At 35.7% G+C, this 21,768-nt stretch overlaps 1 protein-coding gene across 1 annotated transcript in view; it reads left to right on the top strand.

The window, feature by feature from the left end:
* Positions 1-21,768, top strand: part of ADAMTS19 (ADAM metallopeptidase with thrombospondin type 1 motif 19) — a 280,800-nt gene that overhangs the window by 53,855 nt on the left and 205,177 nt on the right. Inside the window, 4 exon segments of the mRNA XM_032627346.1 lie at positions 5,741-5,906; positions 12,732-12,904; positions 14,516-14,599; positions 15,274-15,431. Coding sequence (XP_032483237.1) covers positions 5,741-5,906; positions 12,732-12,904; positions 14,516-14,599; positions 15,274-15,431 — 581 coding nt within the window.

The following is a 21,768-nucleotide window of genomic DNA, read 5'->3' as shown; positions in this document are numbered from 1 at the left end:
GTGGGGGAAACAAGAATGTGGGTGGAAATGTAAGGAGAAGGTAGGTAGCGAGCAGATTTATTAGAGTGATGTATTAAAACCAGATATCAATTTGGCAATTGGGAGGCTTAGCCCTGACATTCCCATGAACTCTCTGTGTGATTTTAGGCAAGTCATGCAAGATTTCTAAGCCTTGGTTTTCTTGATTTTAAAACTCCAGATGGCCGGGTGATTCTAAGTTTCCTTCTACCATTGTCATTTCATGATTCTTTTTGAAGCCCCTTTGGCAAGGAAAGTAAATGGAATGATGTTAACAGTGTGGTCACTTGAAAACTTTTCCTAAAGATAAAACTTGGACACACTGGGAAAGCAACACTGGAAATGCCAGAGGAAGAAATCAAATTGTAATTTTCCCCCAGATGGAGTCACAGGTAGAATGTTGTTCAGAGCAGCAAATGGATACATTTTCTTTTATCTCAAAAGGGAAGAATACATTGAGTTAAAACAGCCTTGCCTGAGCACCTGCTATATACCAGTCCTTGCTCATTGAGGCCTGATGACGAGCACTACACCCCAAGCATTCCCTGAAATAGCTCATGGTCTAATCAGAGGGTCCTGCAAGCAACATTTACAGGGGGCCTAATAGTGAAAGAACAGAAAAGGTACAGAAGTGGATAGAGCAGGTGGTGGTTACTTTGGAGAGAGGATAGGGTTGGCTTGATTTTGAAGAAATAACTCGCCATACCAACAGTGACTTTCTGGAAAGAGAAAACAGCATGTGCAGCGTACCAAGATGTGACCATGCAACTAAAAGTTATTCTGAAACTGTTAAAATATAAAGTTCACGCAATAAAATTTGTCTGTGGTGGTTATATGTGAAGTTTAAGTGGAGAAGTAGGCAAGAGTTTATCATGATCTTATAACTTATATATCTTCATTTTGGAGTTGATCCTCACGGTGTAAAGCAGAAACCTTGAAAGTATGATATGGTAATAGGATTGATACGGCGTCAGAAGTGTGTTTTCCTGCAGATTTATGTGTATGTATAGAATATGCAAAGGTATGAAAAACCACTCCCATTTACAGGAATACTGAAAATGATGTTTTATTTGAATAAAGCATAAAACAAATTAATACTATTATAATTTATGTCAATCCCTATATTATACTTATTTAAACTATATACTTAATGAGATGTATACTATAGCATTACCATACAAGAGAATTTTTTCAAAAATAGTCAAACGTAACATGTGTGGGCTTCCCTGGTGGCGCAGTGATTGAGAGTCCGCCTGCCGATGCAGGGGACGCGGGTTCGTGCCCCGGTCCGGGAAGATCCCACATGCTGCGGAGCGGCTGGGCCCGTGAGCCATGGCCGCTGAGCCTGCGCGTCCGGAGCCTGTGCTCCTCAACGGGAGAGGCCACAACAGTGAGAGGCCCGCGTACTGCAAAAAAAAAAAAAAAAAAAAAACTTAACATGTGTGAAGTACACATCATGTAGAGTATGAGACATTTGTATAAAATATTTTTACAAGCAGTATACTGATGCCAGATCCTTTCAGCAACTTCTGTTATTGCTTTTTGGAAGTCAAACACTTATGCTTCTATCTCAGAGATTCTCTAATATACTTTATAGTCGGACAGTGGGCTAAAAATCTTCAGACCCTCAGGACATTGATTTTCCTTTTCCTGTCAAGAACTTTGTCATTTAATGCTTTCAGTTATATTGGTTCATCTTATTTTTTGGCTACATTTTCCTATTTCTCTACTCAAGCCAGGCATCTTCTTAAACTATTTCCTAGATTCCACATCCTCTTTGCCCTTTACCCTCTCATAAGGAGCAACTTTCCCCTAGTTTTATCCAAATTCTGTTATCCCTCCAGTCTTCTTACAGCCTGAAATTATAATGATCTACCACACACTAATGGTATTTACTCCTTGTGATATGCTATATATTTTTTTAAATAGGATATTATTAAAGACCCTCACCATATGCAGTTTGAGCCTCAGATATATACCTTCAGCTAGTCCACGCAAAGTTTACCTAGAAAACTGAGGTTCTGGAAAATAAAGAAAATTTCCAGAAAGGAACATAGAAGAATGAAAAGAAAACGAGGTAGTAGTTACAGTAGTGCTTCAGTTCCCTAAGTGAATAGGAAGTCAGGCAGGGGCACTGAAGTAGTTAACCTGGTAGGAATGGAAGCAAGACTGGAGAGTGCCAGGTTGCTTTCTAATTTTTTTAGTCATTTTTAATTTATGCTTGTGACATATGCATTAGGACTTTAGACTTTGTCCATCTCTTTAGTAGACATAGTTAATTTGAATTTGAACAAATGAAATGTTTGTATTTGGTGAATTGAAGCAACAGTATATAAAAATCCATGCACATTGGCCAAATCAAATTTCATATTGTAATTAGAAGTTGGTGGCAGTGTCAGTACACCTTCATGGAGATCAGTGTTAATGGTTGTTTTAAAAAGCACAGGGGCGTCTAAATAGAGAAAGTAAAATATCAGAACCAGTAAGACAAGAAATGGCTGGTAGCCTATTTTCACATAAGCAGTGTAGATTTGCAAATACTGAAATGTTTGCTAAATTGTCAAATCAGAGACTAAGATTCAGTGACAATAGAACAGATGCCATTGTATGAGAAATTGTACATGATGACTGGAACAAGGCAGGGAACAACTTTTAATTTCATTTCCAAATGTTTGCATGAAAGATCTCAAAATTGTTAAAATCATTTTGAAAAATCTAAAAAGGCAATCTGGGAGAAAATTCTTATATAGTTTGCATTTATTTTAGAGACTGTATTGTGCCATGTCAATACACAATTAATTTTCTTCCCTTCTAAAATTGAAAGGACAATATTTGCACTAAAGTGCATGCTGCCTAATTGTGGATTGTCAAACACAGGAGGACTTTTAAAGAGAGGTTGATGTGAATTTGTGTTCTTCCATGGCTTGTAAATTCATAGCTCAGATAAAACAATCCATTTTGTTAGTGGAATAGGTGAGCCCTTTGTGGGGACACAGAAAACTTCATAATTTCCTGCAATTCTGCTTGAAAGATACCAACCCAAGCTAGAGCACTTCCTCTGCTGTTAGATAGTATTCTGGTCTCAGGAAACCCTTCCCTGTAGAGAACCTGAACACTTGATGCTAAATATGCCCTAGAGTGCAATGAGTCTGGCACACTCTGGTCAGACAGTAAATATGTGTTGAATGAACGAGTCATCATTTATAATTATTCAAACATTTTTTTCTTTTTAAAAGTGACCTTATTTTTAAAAATGTGTATAGATAAAATCCTAACACAACAGAGAATGCTGTGTTATGAAGAGGTTTCCAAATTGTAACAAAAAAAAAAAGACCACATTTATTTGAGACAGTATTTAATATGCTAGTGTGGGGATACAAAGACAAATAAATTTTAATTCTTTGGACTCTCTGAGCTCTTCAGTCCAATCTCAAATGTTTGGCTGCTTATATTTATTATGATTATCTTTATTAATAAAATAAAAATTATAATGAACATTTATTGAGCGGGTTACTCAGTATCAGATTCTATGACAGGAGCATTACATGTGCTTAAAAAATGCTTTTAAAAAATAATCCAAACAACGCTATGAAGCTGTTGTATAAAGATGCTGTAACTTTCTCATAGTTACATGCTAGTAGTAGGTTATGAACGGAAATAATCTTAAATCCAGAATCTGTTCTTGAGGTCATTAAATTTTATATGATAGTATGCAGTTAAATTTTATAGGGTTTATGGTTATAAATCTTACCATGCTTATAACCTGTTGAAAGAATATATCAGATTGCAAATTCATGATTTAGGGAAACTGAGCATCCTAACAATTATTATCTTAGTCATCAGTCACACTGCCAGTTTTATTAGTGGCCTTGAATACTGACCGAACCTCAGAATCACATTTACATATAAGACAAGAGAAACACTGTTCTGTATTTTCACAATCTGGATCAATGATAATATGACACTGCTTATCAATCCATGTGTAGATGTACTGCATCTTTAATAATTATTACTTAACTTTTAAAATATTTGATACTCTCTTTTATTCCCATCAAATTAGGCTCTAGGGAAAAATTTTGTGTTTCATGTAATTACTTTAAAATTCAAGCTGATTTCATATTTGAGAGAATGAAAACTTGTATGGAAAATAAAAGAACTCATTGAAAGTCATATTAAAATTACACAAAAATGGTCCAAATATATACTTGCCTGATATTTTGAAAGAATCATTAGAGTAAATCTTTTTTTTGCATTATCCCCACCCACAAATGATATATGTGTGCACGTGTGTGTGTGAACAAGAGAGGGAGAGGGAGAAACTGGGAAAGAGACAGGAAAAGGCAGGAAGAGAGAGAGGGGAAGGGGACAAGTCTAGGTGGTGGAGCTGTCATCCTAGTACTTGAGAATTTTATTAGTGATATAAAAACTTCAATAAAATGAAGTTGATGAGGATTTTTAGATTTATTCTTTAGTTATCTTATAATGAAGATATAAGATACCTATTCTTCAGGTATCTTCTATCTTTATTCTGATATAAAGAGTAAAATGTACAGAATAAAATCAGCATATTGGCAATCACCTGGTCTTTCCATAAAGAAGATGCAATACACTTTAGTAATTAAAACAAAACAAAAAGACCTCTTCTAAGGAAAAGTTTTTTTAGTCTAGTTTTAAAAATATATTCAGTTTGGAACAATAACTGTATCTGAAGACATAATTATATTACTATGCTAATTATATGTGAATCAAATTAAAATGAACTGTATATGATTTTTATAAAGTTAATGCAAAACAGTATTTGATAACTTTCATATTAGCATATTGGGTGTGAATAATGCAGGTTCTAGGGAATTATTTCTTAAAAAATGTTTGCTAAAGAGTTAACAATATAAATCAAATATACATTATATATATATTGCAGTTGAACAAAACAATGAAAATTGGAAAGATCAAGTTATATATTCTTCCATGTAAAATATTTTCCTAATTATAATTCAAATTTATATTCTGAAAAAGGAAGGGAAGAAGTGACTAGGCTTAGCTTCAATATAATAAAAGAATACCTACTTGTTATAAGTTCTTTTTGCTGATCATAATCACATTTTACAGTTTTTGGCTCTCTGTCCACAACTGGCTAACTTTAAAATATGGCATGGTATGAAATGAAACTTGTTTATGTAAGTGATGCTTCATTTTTTTCTATAATTTATTGTTCAAGGGTTTTCAAAAATGTTTAGTAGAAGGCTTAAGAGTATTTTATATAATAACTTTAATGTTATGTGTCCTACATTTACCGTGGTATGTTACATGAATTATTTTATTAAATAATGATTGTCAAAATGTTGTACTATCCTGTGTATGCAATTAAAAACTATATTGCTCTTCTGTACATGCTGTACATATAAGTGACCCCATGGGTCTCCCAAAGTGAGCCTTTAACATTCCAGAATTTTTACTGTGCATCTGTTGCTGGCATCTAGCCTCCCACCCACACAGGCTAAGGCTAACTAAATGAAATTTATGCTAGTGCAATAAAGTACCTAAAGATGAAGTAGTGAAATGGGAAGACAGTTACCTTATTAGTGGGGTTGCTAACATAGCTTCACTAGAAAAACGTATGCACATACGTGGAAGAAAACAGAGTGGATGTGAGTGGGAGAACCCAGAAAGTAACTTATTCGAATGATATTTCATACGTATCTTTCTATGTTATATATTCCAGATGGGAGTCATACAGCTCAATGAGGACTTCATATTTATTGAACCACTCAATGATACAATGGCCATAACGGGTCACCCACACCGTGTATATAGGCAGAAAAGGTCCATGGAGGAAAAAGCCACAGAGAAGTCAGCTCCTCACAGTCATTACTGTGGTGTCATTCCAGGTAATGCCTTCTCCTAAAAGGGTTTAACTAAATATGCAATGTCAGATGAATCCTTTAATAAATCCCCCCTCCCTCCCTCCCTCTCTTCCTTCCTCCCTTTCCTACCCCTCCCTCCCTCCCTCCCTCTCTGTCTTTCTGTCTATCCATCCATTCACCAGCTTTATCTTTTTTAATGTGGAATCTCTCTTGGTTAATGACAATTACTTATCTTTTTTAGACTTATCTTTTAGTTTTCTATGAAATAGTACATTTTAATATCAAAAAATAGAAACTCAAAAGGACTTCAGATATTAATATATTACATGCTCTATATCCCTCAAGAGGGATACTCATGGGTTACTGTTCCCCTCACTGGAATAGAAATGACACCGAGAGAACTGCAGATTCCTTGAAACTGAATACTGTGAGCTCATGGTCTTATTTCAGTCCACCTCCCTGAGAACATCATAGATATCTCTTTACTTTGACCAGAAGCAGTTTCGACTTTTTCTTCTTTTTCTATTTGACTCGAGTAAAAATCATCTTGAAGGTTAAAATTAGAAGAGGAATAGGAAGAAGAGTCAGGATTTACTTCTTTGAATTTTATTCTCAGTATCAGAATACTTTAAATCTGGAAGTTTCAGTGGCTCATAAACATTCCCAACCATCAAATCCTGGTCTCTGTTTGTCTGCCAATTTTTCACAGAAGTAAAATGGGGTGACCGTTTTGTACACTTCCTTATTACTTCCTTTGGCAGAGATCTATGGCATTAGCAAGAAGGATAAGGAAAATGAATGATTTCTGTTACATAAGTAGGACCTGAAAGTCATAGTCAGCATTCAGTGGTTTCCCTAGGAAAAATATTTGGACATCTAATCCAGACATCTCAGTGAATATTCACTGATATGAGAAATATTTCCCTATAGTATCTGAGGAAATGTGAATTTATTGAAGAATTTTTGGTGTAAAGACTTTAAAATTTGAATTGGAGATTTAAAATTAGGTGTTCGTGTAGTTAGTGCCAAGGTAGCAATTCTAGCATTGGTTATGGTATCTGAGGCTGATTTAGGTATATAAATTGTGATAATAAGTAACATTTGCAGAGGCCATAGCATGTTCATATCATCAATTGTCTAGTATGTTCAAATTCAGAAAGAATTTCAATATGTTTCTCTTTAGATATATTATCTCAAATTAATTTATGATCTCTATTTTCTTTCGCAAAAGCTCATGATATCAGTCTGTATTGGAATTATCTTCAGAAGTGGTTAAGTGAATCTACCTCTGTGTCACATTATTCAATGTACATGATCAAGTCAATTTAAATAAGACACATCCCTCTTCTCTGTTCTAAGAACTGTAGACACAATGGAGATAAAAAAGAGCTGAACAAAAGTCATAGTATGAACAAGCAAAAGAAAGGTTTTTATATCATGATATGATAACAGAAACAACTTGGATTTAGTCCATTTAAAGAGATTGCCTTGTGTGAGTTACACTGAAAATCTGCACTATGCAACTTTTGAATCATAGTGAGTTCCAGCTATTCCAATTACTCATGTATACGGATGACATAAAACAGGCTTTGTGTGCCATTATGCACAGAGGAAACGTTTCTAGAAAATTCTTATTTTTGATAGGTTTATAAAGCATAAATACACAGTTCATATTTCACAGACATTGTTCATAAACTTCCTAATTTTTTTTAAGGCATGACTGTTATATCTTAATTGACCTGTTTGGATCAAGCACTTGCATAGAAGGAGTGCTAAGCTATCGTCAGTTGGATGCTTTACTGAACTTAACTATTTTCGATGCTTTATAAGGGTCTAGAAATTTTAAACTCAGTTTAAAATTACCAATCCATGAAATAAAATATTCATTTACTTATCAGCATAAGTCTAATTGCAGTTCTTCCCTTTTTACTTCAAGCTGATATATCAGCATATTAAAAACATGATTCAGATGTGGATAATGTTGCATTAATTGCCTTTTCACAATGGAATCATAAAAGCGTATTTGTATTCAACTTGGTCTTTGCCCTATTCCCCTTCATCATGTTAATGTCTTAAGTGTATTGTGTTTGTAGGTATTGATTACGTAAATATTTTTTCTGAACAGGCACTTCATAGTTTAGGATGACTTTGTTGTGTTCTTTTATTAACAATAACATAGAGGAAAGAAAGACACATGAGGTTGAGAGTCAGAGGCCCTGGTTTCAAGGCCTAGCTTCAGTCTCACTCCAGCTAGGTACTCTTCTTCACTTCCCTTGAACTTTTGAACCTTAAATTCTTTTTTTTTTTTTTTTTTTTTTTCATTACACGGGCCTCTCACTGTTGTGGCCTCTCCCATTGCAGAGCACAGGCTCCGGACGCGCAGGCTCAGCGGCCATGGCTCACGGGCCCAGCCGTTCTGCAGCATGTGGGATCTTCCTGGACCGGGGCATGAACCCGTGTCCCCTGCATCGGCAGGCAGACTCTCAACCACTGCGCTACCAGGGAAGCCCAACCTTAAATTCTTTATTTGCAACATAAACAGGACCAGTCATCTCACAGGGATCCAGAGCTAAATGACACAGCTCTTATTCTCAAGAGGTGACCAATGTATTATTTTAGACAAACTAATAAATGAGTAATTATACTATCTATAATAAGAACTATGACAGACTCAGTACCCAAGATTCTAAGCTTCTGCTATTTGGTGGCGGGAGGGCGGTGGCGGTTGAGCCTCAAAGATCAAGTAAAACTTATCCAGACTATAGGGAGGAAAGGGAACAGTGTGCAGGTTAAGAAAATGGACTTTGGGGTCAGACCGCATGTGTTCACATCCTTATGCTGCTGCTCCCTACCTGTGTGACTTTGGAAAACTTCGTTGATCTCTCCAAAGCTCCATTTACAATATACAAAATGGGTGTAGTGGTACCCAAACTTCAGGGCAGTTGTCCAAATTAAATGAGATTATGTGTGAAAATGGAAAACATATGTAAAAATTTAGTGGACGTTGTTAGGGAAAGAGCATTTCAGGCAGAAGGAACAATAAATACAAAAGTATAAAGGCAGGAGAAAGCATCCAATGTCTACAGTGTGGACATGAGACACAAGCCTGGAAAAGTAGTCATGGATGAGATAATGAGGGGACTTGGGGGCTGTGGTAATAAGGAATTTATCTGGAAGGCAAAATGTGGTCTTTGAAGACTGTAAGCAGGCAAGTGACATTATCAATCAATATATATTCCTTAACATTTAGTATAAGATTGTGAGTATATCTGCTACTCTGTGTGAACAAGAGCGAGATTTATAGAATTGAAGAAGACCGATCTATTTGAGCAGGATATAGAGATCATCTCTATTCTAAGAGCTAACTTAACCCAACCATTACTGAAATAGTTGCCATATGCCAACCATAACGGTTGTGGAGATGATTGTCAGTATGTGGAGGGTATTATGGGGAGCACATGGTGAGCACTGGTGAATACACATTTAAAGATCTTTTAACTGAAAGCGTGTGGTATCGACTCTATTGTTTTTATACATGCATCTGGGTAGAAAATGGTCTCAGGATTGAGATGAAGAATGAGCTCAACGTGGTTGATGTAGACAATGAAGACATCAAAGGAAGCAACTTAATAAAAAGATAACTCCAATATGCATGATTTTCACACACAATGGCTACCTTATATAATGGAGTCATAGAATCATGGTATTGGCATTCTTAAGAAACCTAGAATGTTCCAAATAGCCTGTTTAAATATAACGTGCAAATAAGGATGTAGCACACTGACAGTTTGGGGCCATCACAGCTATCATTAGCTGGGCAATAAAGGTAACAAACTTTTCTGTCTCTCCCTTACATGGTCTCTTTATCACTCTTGATATGGTCGAAAAGCCCCACATTTTATAATTATCCCCTCAGTTTCATATTATCTCTCCTTTTATTTTTCTTATGTTTCTGTCTCCTCCATGGGCATATCTTCTTCCGTATGTGCACCCCCTAAATGTAGGCATTTCCCAGGACTCCGTCCTTTTCCTTCTACTTCTCATGCCACATGCTTCCCTGGGGTGATAGAATCCAAATCCATGGGTTCAACTTCACTTACACATTGTTTAGTTCCAAACTCTATCTCCATTTTAACCTCTCTCCTGACTGTCAGGTGTTTAGTAACTTCTACTCAGATGTCTCTCAGGCATCTCAGACTTAATAAATCTACAGCTGAACCCATCATCTTTCCTCCCAAACTGCTCTGCTGATATTTCCCACTATCTACCTAGTCACTCGAAAATAAACACTAAACACCCCCCCACACACGTAAACAACAGCAACAAGAAAGAGTAACTCTAACCACCTCCGTTTTCCTTTTTAGTCTGATTAATTTTGCTGAGGGTGATGTCTGCTTTCTAATATGTTGCCTATCATCTCATCCTTTCTATTCTAACCACTGTGTGATTTTTACACAGAAGATCAGTGATGTAGCCATCTAGGAGAGCTGCGAAATCTGTGTGTCTGAGTGTCTCTGTATCTATCTATCTATCTATCTATCTTTCCCCATAAACAGTTTATTAGGTGTTGACCCTGCCAAGATGAGCCTTTTCGTATACCTGCAGGAATGTCTCCTACTAAATATTATAAGTTTATATGACAGTATACAAATATATAACCATAAGTAGGATTGTGATTACAATTAGAAAAACTACAAAATTTATTCCTAACTGTTGTAGATCTTAAGATACTAACAAAACAAATTTCTTATTCTGTCCCTCATGAAGGTCTTTGGTATTAACTGCTGGTACTAATTATGGATTCATAAAATTTACTTTTAACTATAGTGATTCTGTTGCAGATGGCTACTGTTGCTTTTGTCCTTTTGCATTTTCTTGTTTCATAATATCAATATAATGCTTATTGTTGTTAAATAAGGAGTCTTTGCATTTATTTTCGTAACACTTTTGTTAACTTAGTTAACTGACTCTACTTGACGTTTGGATAAAACTTTGTTTGTTAAATGGATTTTTAGTCTGTGTCCCTGTGACAAAAAATGAGAAACCGTAATTTATGGAGATATCTGAGAACAGTGAAGTTTCCAGCAATCGTGGCAGGACCTACTTCATGTTAGAGCTCAGAGCTAACTCAATTGGACCTAGAAGTTAGTAATAGAAGGGACCCAGTATTTCAAGAATAGAAGAGATAAACTAATCCTGGCATCATGAAAGGGTGTTAGAAGGCAAGTAAGGTGGAATAGGTAGTAGGATAGGATAGGATAGGATAGAATAGAATTGACATCAGAGTTAAAGTACCTGGAATAAGACTCAAAAAAGGGAATTTATCGGAAACCAAGATGATGGACTGGAACTATGAGCATACATACAAATTCAGAACAGAGACATGTTCATGGAAACGAGACTAACTGGACACACATTTTTATATCCATGGGATTCCACTAAACACATATGTTTACTTCTGGGGACTCCACTAAAATCAGAATACAAAAATATAAAAGATGTCGGCCAACAAATACAAGTTTGGGAAAGAAGATGACAGCTATTTAGTGACATCAGCAGAATTTTGGTAAATGGCAAGGAGAGGAACAGGTGATAGCTAATATAACAATGGATTGTGGAGATCATTGCACAATTGTAAAAACTTGTCAAGGATAATTGAATTGTACATTTAAATGGCTCCATGTTATGGCATGTAAATTACCCCTCAATAAAGCTGTTAAAATCATAAATTCGTTATTAAGGTACCACATGCATACAGGAAGTTGTACAAATGATGTGTCCAACTGCTGAATTTTCTCAAAATGAACATAACCATGTAGGTATGACTCAGATCAGAATATAGAAAATATCAGCACCATAGATGTCCCCCTTGTGCCCACTCCTAGGTACTCATCATCTCTAGCTTAGCCATTCTGGGGATTTTAATTTATTTAATTTACTGCAGTTAATTTGCATTTCTCTGAAGACTAATGCGATTGAGTACCTTCTTATATGCTAATTAGCCATTTGGATCTCCTGAAATGGCTTTTCAGATTTGTGGCCAATTTTTCAATTGGGTTATCTGTCATTGATTTAGAGTGGCTTTTTATTACTTTATTATGGAAAAGTACTGTAAATATCTTCTCCCACTTGGTTGCATGCTTTTCATTCTGATAGTAGCATATTTTCATAAACAGAAATTTTACATTTTTATGTAGTTAAATTTATAAATATGTTTATTTGTGGTTACTGCTTTTATTTGGCCCTGTTTGAGGAATCTGGTACCCTGAGGTCATAACTTCTATATGATCCTGATGGAAGGCAGAACCAATTCCGGTGTAACCCATGTATAGTTTGAGTAAATAGGGGCACCTGCCTGACATTAGGATGTATGGGTCAGTCACTTCAGGCACTTCTGGCAAGTAGACCTTTATTTTGTCACTGATTTCAAAATGAAAATCATGGTGTCTTTTATATATGGAATTATTTTATTTATATGAATCTCTGTGTGAAAAATTTTACAAATGTGATCTTATTATAAGCCACCCACAACGCTAGAAAGCAGGTGATATTGTTACTCATTTTACCGATGAGGAAACTAAGGCTGACTGAGTGATGTTAGTTTCTCAAGTGGCAGAGTTAATAAATGGTAGAAGTCCAGTCTGTCTGATTCCAAAGTCATGTTCCAAAGCCAAATGCTCATTTAGATTCCCTATATGCGGGGAACTTATTTGGTCTTGCTCACCATTATATCATCAGCACATGTTGGTATTCGATAAGCTTTCTTTTTAATTATTGAAGAAATGGAAGTTTTTTTATTCACTTTGCTAAGATAGAGGCACATTTGAAAAATTCATTTCTGTGTTGCAGATAAAGGAAGAACTAGATCTAAAAAAATAACAGAAAGTGGAAGAGGGAAACGATATTCATACAAATTACCTCAAGAATACAACATAGAGACTGTAGTGGTTGCAGACCCAGCAATGGTTTCCTATCATGGAGCAGATGCAGCCAGGAGATTCATTCTAACCATCTTAAATATGGTAGGCAAACTTTAAAGTGCGCTTGGAATTTTTTCAAGAAAACTCTAAGGAAGAAATGTGTGAGTATAATGAAGTTCTTTAAAAATTAACTCATTACTCTTCCTTTCTTTTATTGACATCAGTAAAAAAATACTTTAGGTGTACCAAATTGATCCATCTCAAAAGAGATATCAAAATAATAATTCACGTCCTCTAGTAAAAAATTCTTATTGTTAATTTGATGTGGCAAAATTTTTTTCTATTATTCTTTTATCTCTTTTTGTGCCCTTCTTTCTTTTTTATAAAAGACCATTTGTTGAAATAGCAGAAATGTTATATTTGTTTATATGCATGGCCCCACCCAAAGTACTATAGATTATGAGGTGGAACAAAAATGGAGGTTGGTAATCCACTGAGCGCTTATATAGGTATGTAAAATTGCATGTCAGATATAAAACTAGTTGATGAGTAAGACCTAACAGCTAATAGTTATTAGCTGAATCACATGTAGCTAACTTTGGTTGATAGCTTCTGGACTGTAGAAATATAACTTGTACCTAGGATCTTATGGATGCTTACTACCACATGAATCCTTTGACTTAATTGCATACCCTGTTGGGTAAACTTCCTTCAAGGCAGAATTAGAAGGTTGTCGTGAAGAGTGGTTCTTAGGGGAGAATAAACATAAATGAAAGCCAAAGGCAAATGTCCATTTATAAATTTAGTTGCCATATTAAGCAAGGTGAGAACCACTAATTCAAGGATAAATTTGTTATATAAAATTACTATTTTTACTATTTTTTGCTATCGTCTGGCGTGTGTTTTTTTCAGTGAACACATTTTCCCACACTTCAGTCATTTCTGTCTGTGTTCAGCTAACTGCTGACCACTCAACCAGCATTCTGTAAAGGGCAGACAGGCATAGCCTACCAACCTCAGTCTCTTTTAAATAGTACTATCTCTGAAGCGTGGGTTTGGTGTGCCAATTTTAATTTTCTATTATAAATTAAATACTCAATTTTACCAAAAAAAAAAAATCAAGGTACCACATAAAAAATTTGCCTTCCTTTCCAGCATTGTTACACATACCATGTTTTGGGAAAATCAGTTATAATGATGACCTGAAACCGTTAAGCAATGATGGCCTTGTCTTCATGGACAGCCTTGAAGGGAAGAGCTTTGAAAAAACCCTGTTCCTATTTGGCAGTTAGCCTTGGGGAGAAAAAAAACTCTAAGGAATAAATTGGGAGGCAGCATAAAGCAGGCTGAATTTTCAGGACATTTTCTCAGAAGAAAGGACCATGGCATTTTGTGGTCTTAAGAAAATTTCTAGGGTTTAGTTACTAAAATTTTTCTGTTCAGTATCGTGAAAAGCCCAACGTTCCCTCTGCACCCCATTGAAATGCCTAGATTATCAAGGCAGCAGTGAGTATAGCAGAATGCTAGGTCTAAATTTCTTGGTATCTAAAATGAATTAATTATTGCTTATTAAGCTAATTTTAAAATAATTAAAATTTTTTTAATATGTAAAATTGCTCAACTGAATTGAGATTTCTCCCATGTCTGGGCTTTAAGAACAATTAAGATGTTTTTCAGTTTTATTTTAGGATTTTTATTTTTATTTGTTTTTAGGTTTTTAACCTTTTCCAACACAAGAGTCTTGGTGTGCAGGTCAATCTTCGTGTGATAAAGCTTATTCTGCTCCATGAAACTCCAGTAAGAAAGTCTTGAGTTTTTCATTCAATTAAGTGGGTGAGAAGTTGTGTTCAGGTACTTTTAAGTAAAGGGAATGTTAGGGATTTACTTTTTATTGACTTGAAATCCAGACGTATCCAGTGAGTAACTTAAAGTATACATAAAACTGGCTGTTAGCCTTAGTTAATACCTCAGTTATATTCCAAAATTGGAATGTTCTTAGTTTCCAAGGATCCTGACAACAAACCTTAACTTTGCAAAATGCAATTTTAAAAAATCATTTTTAATGACAGTTTTATTTTCTTATTTAAACATGGGCCTTATCTGTAATTCAATTTAAACAGAGACTATTCTGTGGCATCTTTTTAGCATGCTGCTTATCTGGTACTTTGGAAAACCTTTGTTCTTAAATTGTAAAAATAATGAGTGATTTAAGTCTAAAAGTTCCGCATTCTTAATATTCCATTGCACCTCTCTTCTTCTTCAGAATAACATTGAACAGATTTTGTAATTACTGTACCTTCACAAAGTTTTAAGATTTTTAGCTCAGGCAAAATTAATCCTGAATGTCTTCCAGGTTCTAATTAATGTTATGGTCAGCAGTCTGCTTTAGTAATTCAAGAAGTCCCCTCAGTTTTTAGTTTTTTGTATATCTGAGAATAATTTGCCTTGAAGTGAAATCTCTTCTTTTGCAGGCAGATCTATATATTGGGCATCATGGAGAGAAAATGCTAGAGAGCTTTTGTAAGTGGCAACATGAAGAATTTGGCAAAAAGAATGATATACATTTAGAGATGTCAACAAGCTGGGGAGAGGACATGACTTCAGTGGATGCAGCTATACTTATAACAAGGTAAATTTTCCAAAGCCAATTAAATGACATTCTTAATTTGATGGCCATGCTGTTAATCCTATTAATCCCTTCATAGAATGCTTTTATTCCAGATTTTCTGTTCCAGAAAACTTTTGGCATAATGCTGTTAGTCATTTCCCTCAATTCATAATAACTGATTTCTTAACAGCCACATATTGGATGGTATATTGACTAAACATTTAGTTAATTAATTTCAAAAAAAAATTAACCTCAATTTTTGATGTGAAGATGTAGCCAATGATGATGATAAGTGAAAACGCTGGTGAATTTTGGTGGAACTGAACTTATGAACCTACGTGGTATGTTTTTCAGTCATCACCGTATAAAGTATCCCGTATATTAAATTGAGCAATTGATAGACTTTCTGGTTCCATCTGAGAAAAAAGTTTCAATTAAGTCTCTAGCTAATTAGTTTTCAGCTGTATTGTGAGTGTCCATACTACTCAAACATTTGTATTGTAGCACTGAGTGTAAATATAAGAAGGTGAAATGATGAGCAACAATTAACTCTCTATGAGCACTCTGTATGAGTAATTATTTACAAGTTTGTCTTGCTTAGAGCTAGTAAAAATGAATGGTAGTTCACTGTTAACTAGCAATTTAATTTTAGTGTCAATAATGTTGACATTTCACATCTCAGAATACACAGTGACATTTAAACATGATTTTCTGTAATGAGTCTATTGAATTTGTGATAGCTTCTTGTTGCTGAATTGTATAAAAACTATTCTACTTATAAATAATTCATAAAGATGAAATTATCTCTATGCAAGAACACAACTGGACTTCCATTTCCAGCTTTGTAGGTGTACCTGATACTGGACCTCTGCAATAAACAACCATAAAACTAGAAAACATTTATGAAGCAACTACTTGCAGTTACTGGAGAATGAGCAGTGCAATCTCTGAAAGAAGGAAAATTTCCTAAGTAAGCCCCACAGCCAAGCCAATTTTTTGCCTGGGGACAATTTTTTGACTGGTACAGCAAGCTGGAATCTAGGTAGAGCACAGTGGTCCTGCTGAAAGCACCAGAGAAGAGGATCCTTTGTGGGCAGAGGTGCCAAGAAGTCCTTGTGCAGATCATCTATGAGGACTTTGCAAGGCTGGTCTAAATACACAGAGATAGAAACTACCCAAAATTTATCAGGGTGCTATGGAGTTTGGATGTTAAAAAGGTACTAGAAGTTGAGCAGATTTGGACCACAAGAGTGGAGCAGCCTTGTTAATACCTTGTCATCACTCCTGGCATTTATCGGAGGAAACAGAAATGCTGTGCCTACACAGTAGGCACCATGATCCAGAGAAATGCCCTCTCTTGAACTGTCCTAACAAAGCCTAAAACCAAGTCCCAGTAAGGTATTCAGAGGAGATGGAGTTTGGAGGTTGAATCCCACCAGTTTACAAAAGTTTGGGAATCATCTTGAGCTTTCGGTAGATCCTCCCTACCAAGGAATAAACTCAAACCTACCTACATTCAGAGTGAGGAATAAGTAAAACAAGAGACAGCACTCTTCAGAGGAAGATAAGAGAACCTTGAATCTCTATAATATATCATATACAATGTCTGGAACATAATGAAAATTAGCCAAGCAAAAAAACATGAAAATGTGACCCATGGTCAAAGAAAAGTAGTCAGTAGAAACTGACTCCAAGGTAGCTTAGAAGTTGGATTTACCAAGTAATGTAAATACTAGACCTCTATCATTGGAATCTCAAAAGAGAGTGAGAATGGGTAAGAAAAGTATTTGAAGATGTAATGGCAAAAATTTTTCACAAATTTCATGAAAAACAACAACTTAGAAACCTAGGCATATCATAGAAAAATTGGTCAAAACCAAAGATATAGAAAAAAAAGTGAATTGGCTAGAGTGAAGGGATACGTTACAGAGAAAACAATCTTAAGATGGATAACTGACTTCCTGTTAGAAAACAAAGCCCAGAAGACAGTAAAGTGATATCTCTAAAGTACTGGGGGGAAAAACCCTATCAACAAAAATTCTTAATGAATTCTTAAGGGTATTTTCTTAATGTATGAAAGTGCATCTACATACACATACACACACAAAAAGTCTATAGCTAACATTACAATTAATGGTGAAAATCAAAATTTTTTAAGACTGGGAGCAAGGCAAGGATGTCCACACTTACCACTTCTGTTCAGTATTGTGCTGACAATCATAACCGTAATCAGTATATTAAGCTGGCATGGGGGGGTATAAATACTGGGAAGAAAAAATTAAAAGTGTCTCTTCACAGATGGCATGACTTGGTACAAAGAAAATTTAAAGCAATCTAGGAGAAAAAAATGCTAGAATTTATAACTAAATTTTACAAGGCCACAGAATATAAAGTCAATTTAGAAGAAAAATTGTATTTATATATGGTAGAAATAAACACTTGGGAAAATTTTACAGTAACTTCCAAAACCATGAAATATTAACAATTTAACAAAATAAAATGATATCTACACAGCTATACTTAGAGAAATTAAAGATCTAAATAAAGGTTTATTCAATGGAAGACTAAATACAGTAAGTCCCCTAGATACGAACAAGTTCCGTTCCAGGAGTGCATTTGTAAGTTCAATTTGTTCGTTGAGTCTGACAGTTAGCCTAGGTACCCAACTAACACAATCGGCCATATAGAACTGTACTGTAATAGGTTTATTATACTTTTCACATAAATAATACTTAAAAAACAAACACACAAAAAAAGAAAACATTTTTAATCTTGCAGTGTAGTACCTTGAAAAATACAGTGGTACAGTACAACAGCTGGCATACAGGGGCTGACATCGAGTGAACAGGCAAGAAGAGTTACTGACTGGAGGAGGGAGAGGAGGTGGGAGATGGTAGAGCTGAAGGATCGTCAGCAATAGGAGACGGAGGGCAAGCTGCAATTTCACTCAGGCCTGACACTGATGGCAAAGGTTCTGGTTCCTCACTGGATTCAATTCTATCTACCCTCTAGAAAAACCAATCCACTGATGTCTGGGTAGTAGCTCTTTTTTTCTCATCATAGATGATATGGTAGCACTGGATTGCATTCTGAACGGCTGCTGCAACCTTCGCGCACTGTTCTACGTTCAGGTCCTGTGCCTCAAAAACTAAGAGTGCCTCCTCAAATAAAGAAAATCCCCTTGCCATTTCCTGCATCGTGAATCTCTTTGGTTCTTTAGTTACTTCTTCTTCCTCTTGTCTCTCTTTGTCCTTTCTCTTTTGTCCTTTGTCCTTTCTCCAGGCCTCCAATTCCACCAGGTCTTCTTTAGGAAGCTCCTCTTGTTGCACAGCACGGAGTTCAATGAAGTCGTCCTCTTGCAGATCTAGCTCCATCTTCTCCCTGAGGGTCACTAAGTTTCTGAAGACCTCTTTGGACTCCTCATCCACCTTCTCAAATCCACGAAAACCGTGAACAAACTTCAGGCAAAGGTTCTTCCAAACCCCATTCATGGTGATGGCTGTAACCTCACACCAAGCAAAGTCAATGTTTTTTATGGCCTTGTAGATGTTATGCAGTAGTCCTTCCAAAATTGTCACAAGGTTGTTCCTGATTCATCAGTCGCCTTTACTGCCTGATGAAAAGTGTGACATAAATAATATTTCTTGAAAGTTGCTATAACTCCCTGGTCCATAAGTTGGATAAGCGACATAGTGTTCAGTGGCAGATGCACTACTTTGACGTTGGGATAAAAGTTACCCACGAATGGGTGGTGGCCTGGAGCATTGTTGAGCAGCAAGAGAATGTTGAACGGGACGTCCTTCTCCAAGCAGTATTTCTCTACCTCCGGAATAAAGTGGTGGAAAAACCAGTCCTGGAAAATGGCCTGTGTAACCCAGCTTTGGAGTTACTCTTCCACACAACAGGAAGAGAGCACTTGGCAATGTTTTTAAGGGCTCTTGGGTTCTCTGAATGATAAACTAAGAGAGGCTTCAACTTCATATAGCCAGAAGCATTGCCACCAAACAACAGTTAGCCTATCCTTTGCTGCTTTATAGCCTGGCATCAACTTTTCCTCCTTACTGATGTAACTTTGGTCTGGCATCCTTTTCCAGTACAGTCCTGTCTCACCCACATTAAAAACCTGCTCAATTAAATATGTGTCTTCATCAATAATTCCTCAAAGCATTTCAGGAAATTCCTGAGTATCTGCACTCGCTGCCTCACCACTTACTTTTACGTTGTGAAGGTTGGCTCTAGCCTTGAACCGATGAAAACCAGCCATGGCTGACATTAAAAGATGCGCCCTCTGATTCTTCACCGTGTTTCTTCTTCAAGTCTTCATAAAGGCTTTTAGCTTTCTCTTGAATCAGCATTAAGCTGAGCAGGACTCCATGCTGATGCTGGTCCAGCCTCCACACACTGAGAAGTTTCTCCATCTCCTCCATCACTTTTCTACACTTCTTCGATATTATTGTTGACATCATTGGCACAGCGGACTTCACATGTTCCATGATCTTGTCCTTGTTCTTTAGAATTGTGCCAGTGGTTGAAAGATTCCTGTTATAAGAGTGAGTGAAGTTGACCATCTTTTTGCTTTGCTTCACTCACTCAATTATTTTCACTTTTATTTCCATCGGTATCGCTTGGTGCTTCTTAGTAGTACCAGCTACATCACTGCTGCTTTTGTGCTTGCTTCTGGACATCTTGGGCTTGAAATAAAGGTACTGTACTACTGTACAAAAGCACAGCCAGTTGTAGAGGATGCACACACATGACAGCATATGCCAGACATGTGAAGTAACTTATGTGATTGGACATGCGAACACAGGTTCACATCTTTGAAAGTTCTCAATTAGAAGGTTTGTATGTAGGGGACTTACTGTGTTGTCAAGATGTCCATTTTCCCCAAATTGACTTATAGAGTCACTATAATCCCAATGAAGATCTCTGCAGGCTTTTTTTTTTTGGTGTGTGTAGAAATTACAGTCTGATTCCAATATTTATTTGGGACAGGAAAGGACCTAGAAGAGTCAAAACAATTTTGTAAAAGAGGAACAAATTGGGTGGACTTACGCTATCTGATTTCAAAACTTACTATAAAGATTTGGTAATCAAAACATGATGGCTTTGACAGAAAGTTAGCTATAGAAATCAGTAAAACAGAATAGAGTCTGTAAATATACTCACATATATATGGTCAGTTGACTTTCAGTAATACCACCAGCATAATTCAAGATGAAAAGATAGTCTATTCATCAAATAATTCTAGAACACCTGGATAACCATTTGAAAACAATGAATCTTGGGAAATTCCCTGGCAGTCCAGTGGTTACGACTGCACTTTCACTGCCATCCCTGTTCAAGGAACTAAGATCCCACGAGCCAAGGGTTGTGGCAAAAAACAAACAAACAAACAAAACACCCAACCCTGCTTGAGTGATGTTAATTCATAATGGATCATAGAACGCTACAACTATAACACTTTTATTAAAAACAAAATCTTCATGACTGTGGGAAGGGCAGTGATTTTTTAGATTGGATACAAAAAATCCTTAAACAAAAATTATTAAAAATAATCGTTTGGGCTTCTTGAAAATTAAAACCATGTAATGTCCAAAAACATTGTTATGTAAATGAAAAGACAAGCTCCAGAATTGGAAAAAATAGATGCAATACATATATCTATTGAAGAATTTGTATGCATAATGTATATGCTTATTTACATATATATATAAAATAGATGAATATTTAAAACTCAATAAGAAGGGTGATCAACTATATATGACCTGTTTTTATCCAAACAGTAGCTGGTAATCTTGAGTTGACTATTTGACCTCTATGAGTCACATTATTTTGAAGATACTAGTACAGAGTGAAGAATATAAGAACTTGTATAACATCTAACATATACTGAACATTCAATAATTTTTTCCAAACATAAATAGTTGTATAATATACTGTTCAAGCTTTTATTAATGTGGACAACATACTATCAAAAATATCTTTTGTTATATTATTATATAATAAATGTTTTTAATTGTTAGTTGGTCAGCCCATGGTTATTATTGCATTCCATATTATCTGAGACACAGTTAAGAATCATCTGCTGTGGCTGAAAGTATTCTCTAGTGATTGAGAACATTTGATGGGGTTAGTTTTATATATTAAATATTACTAGTATTAGTTTTATGAACAAATTAAGGTTTAAATTTAAATGAGAAAATAATATGTAAAATTCCTGACATCTAGGAATTGTAAAACAAGTATGAGTTCCTTTTTCTTCTCTTAGCTCTTTATATTCAGTGAAAATTTATTTTATAATTTACACTTTCCATTTCTGTAGAATAAGCCTGCCTTGCCTTGGGATTTTTACTGT

The sequence above is a fragment of the Phocoena sinus genome, chromosome 3 (genome assembly GCF_008692025.1).
Source record: "Phocoena sinus isolate mPhoSin1 chromosome 3, mPhoSin1.pri, whole genome shotgun sequence".
Classification (NCBI taxonomy): domain Eukaryota; kingdom Metazoa; phylum Chordata; class Mammalia; order Artiodactyla; family Phocoenidae; genus Phocoena; species Phocoena sinus.
This window is presented reverse-complemented; position numbering and strand designations above follow the sequence as displayed.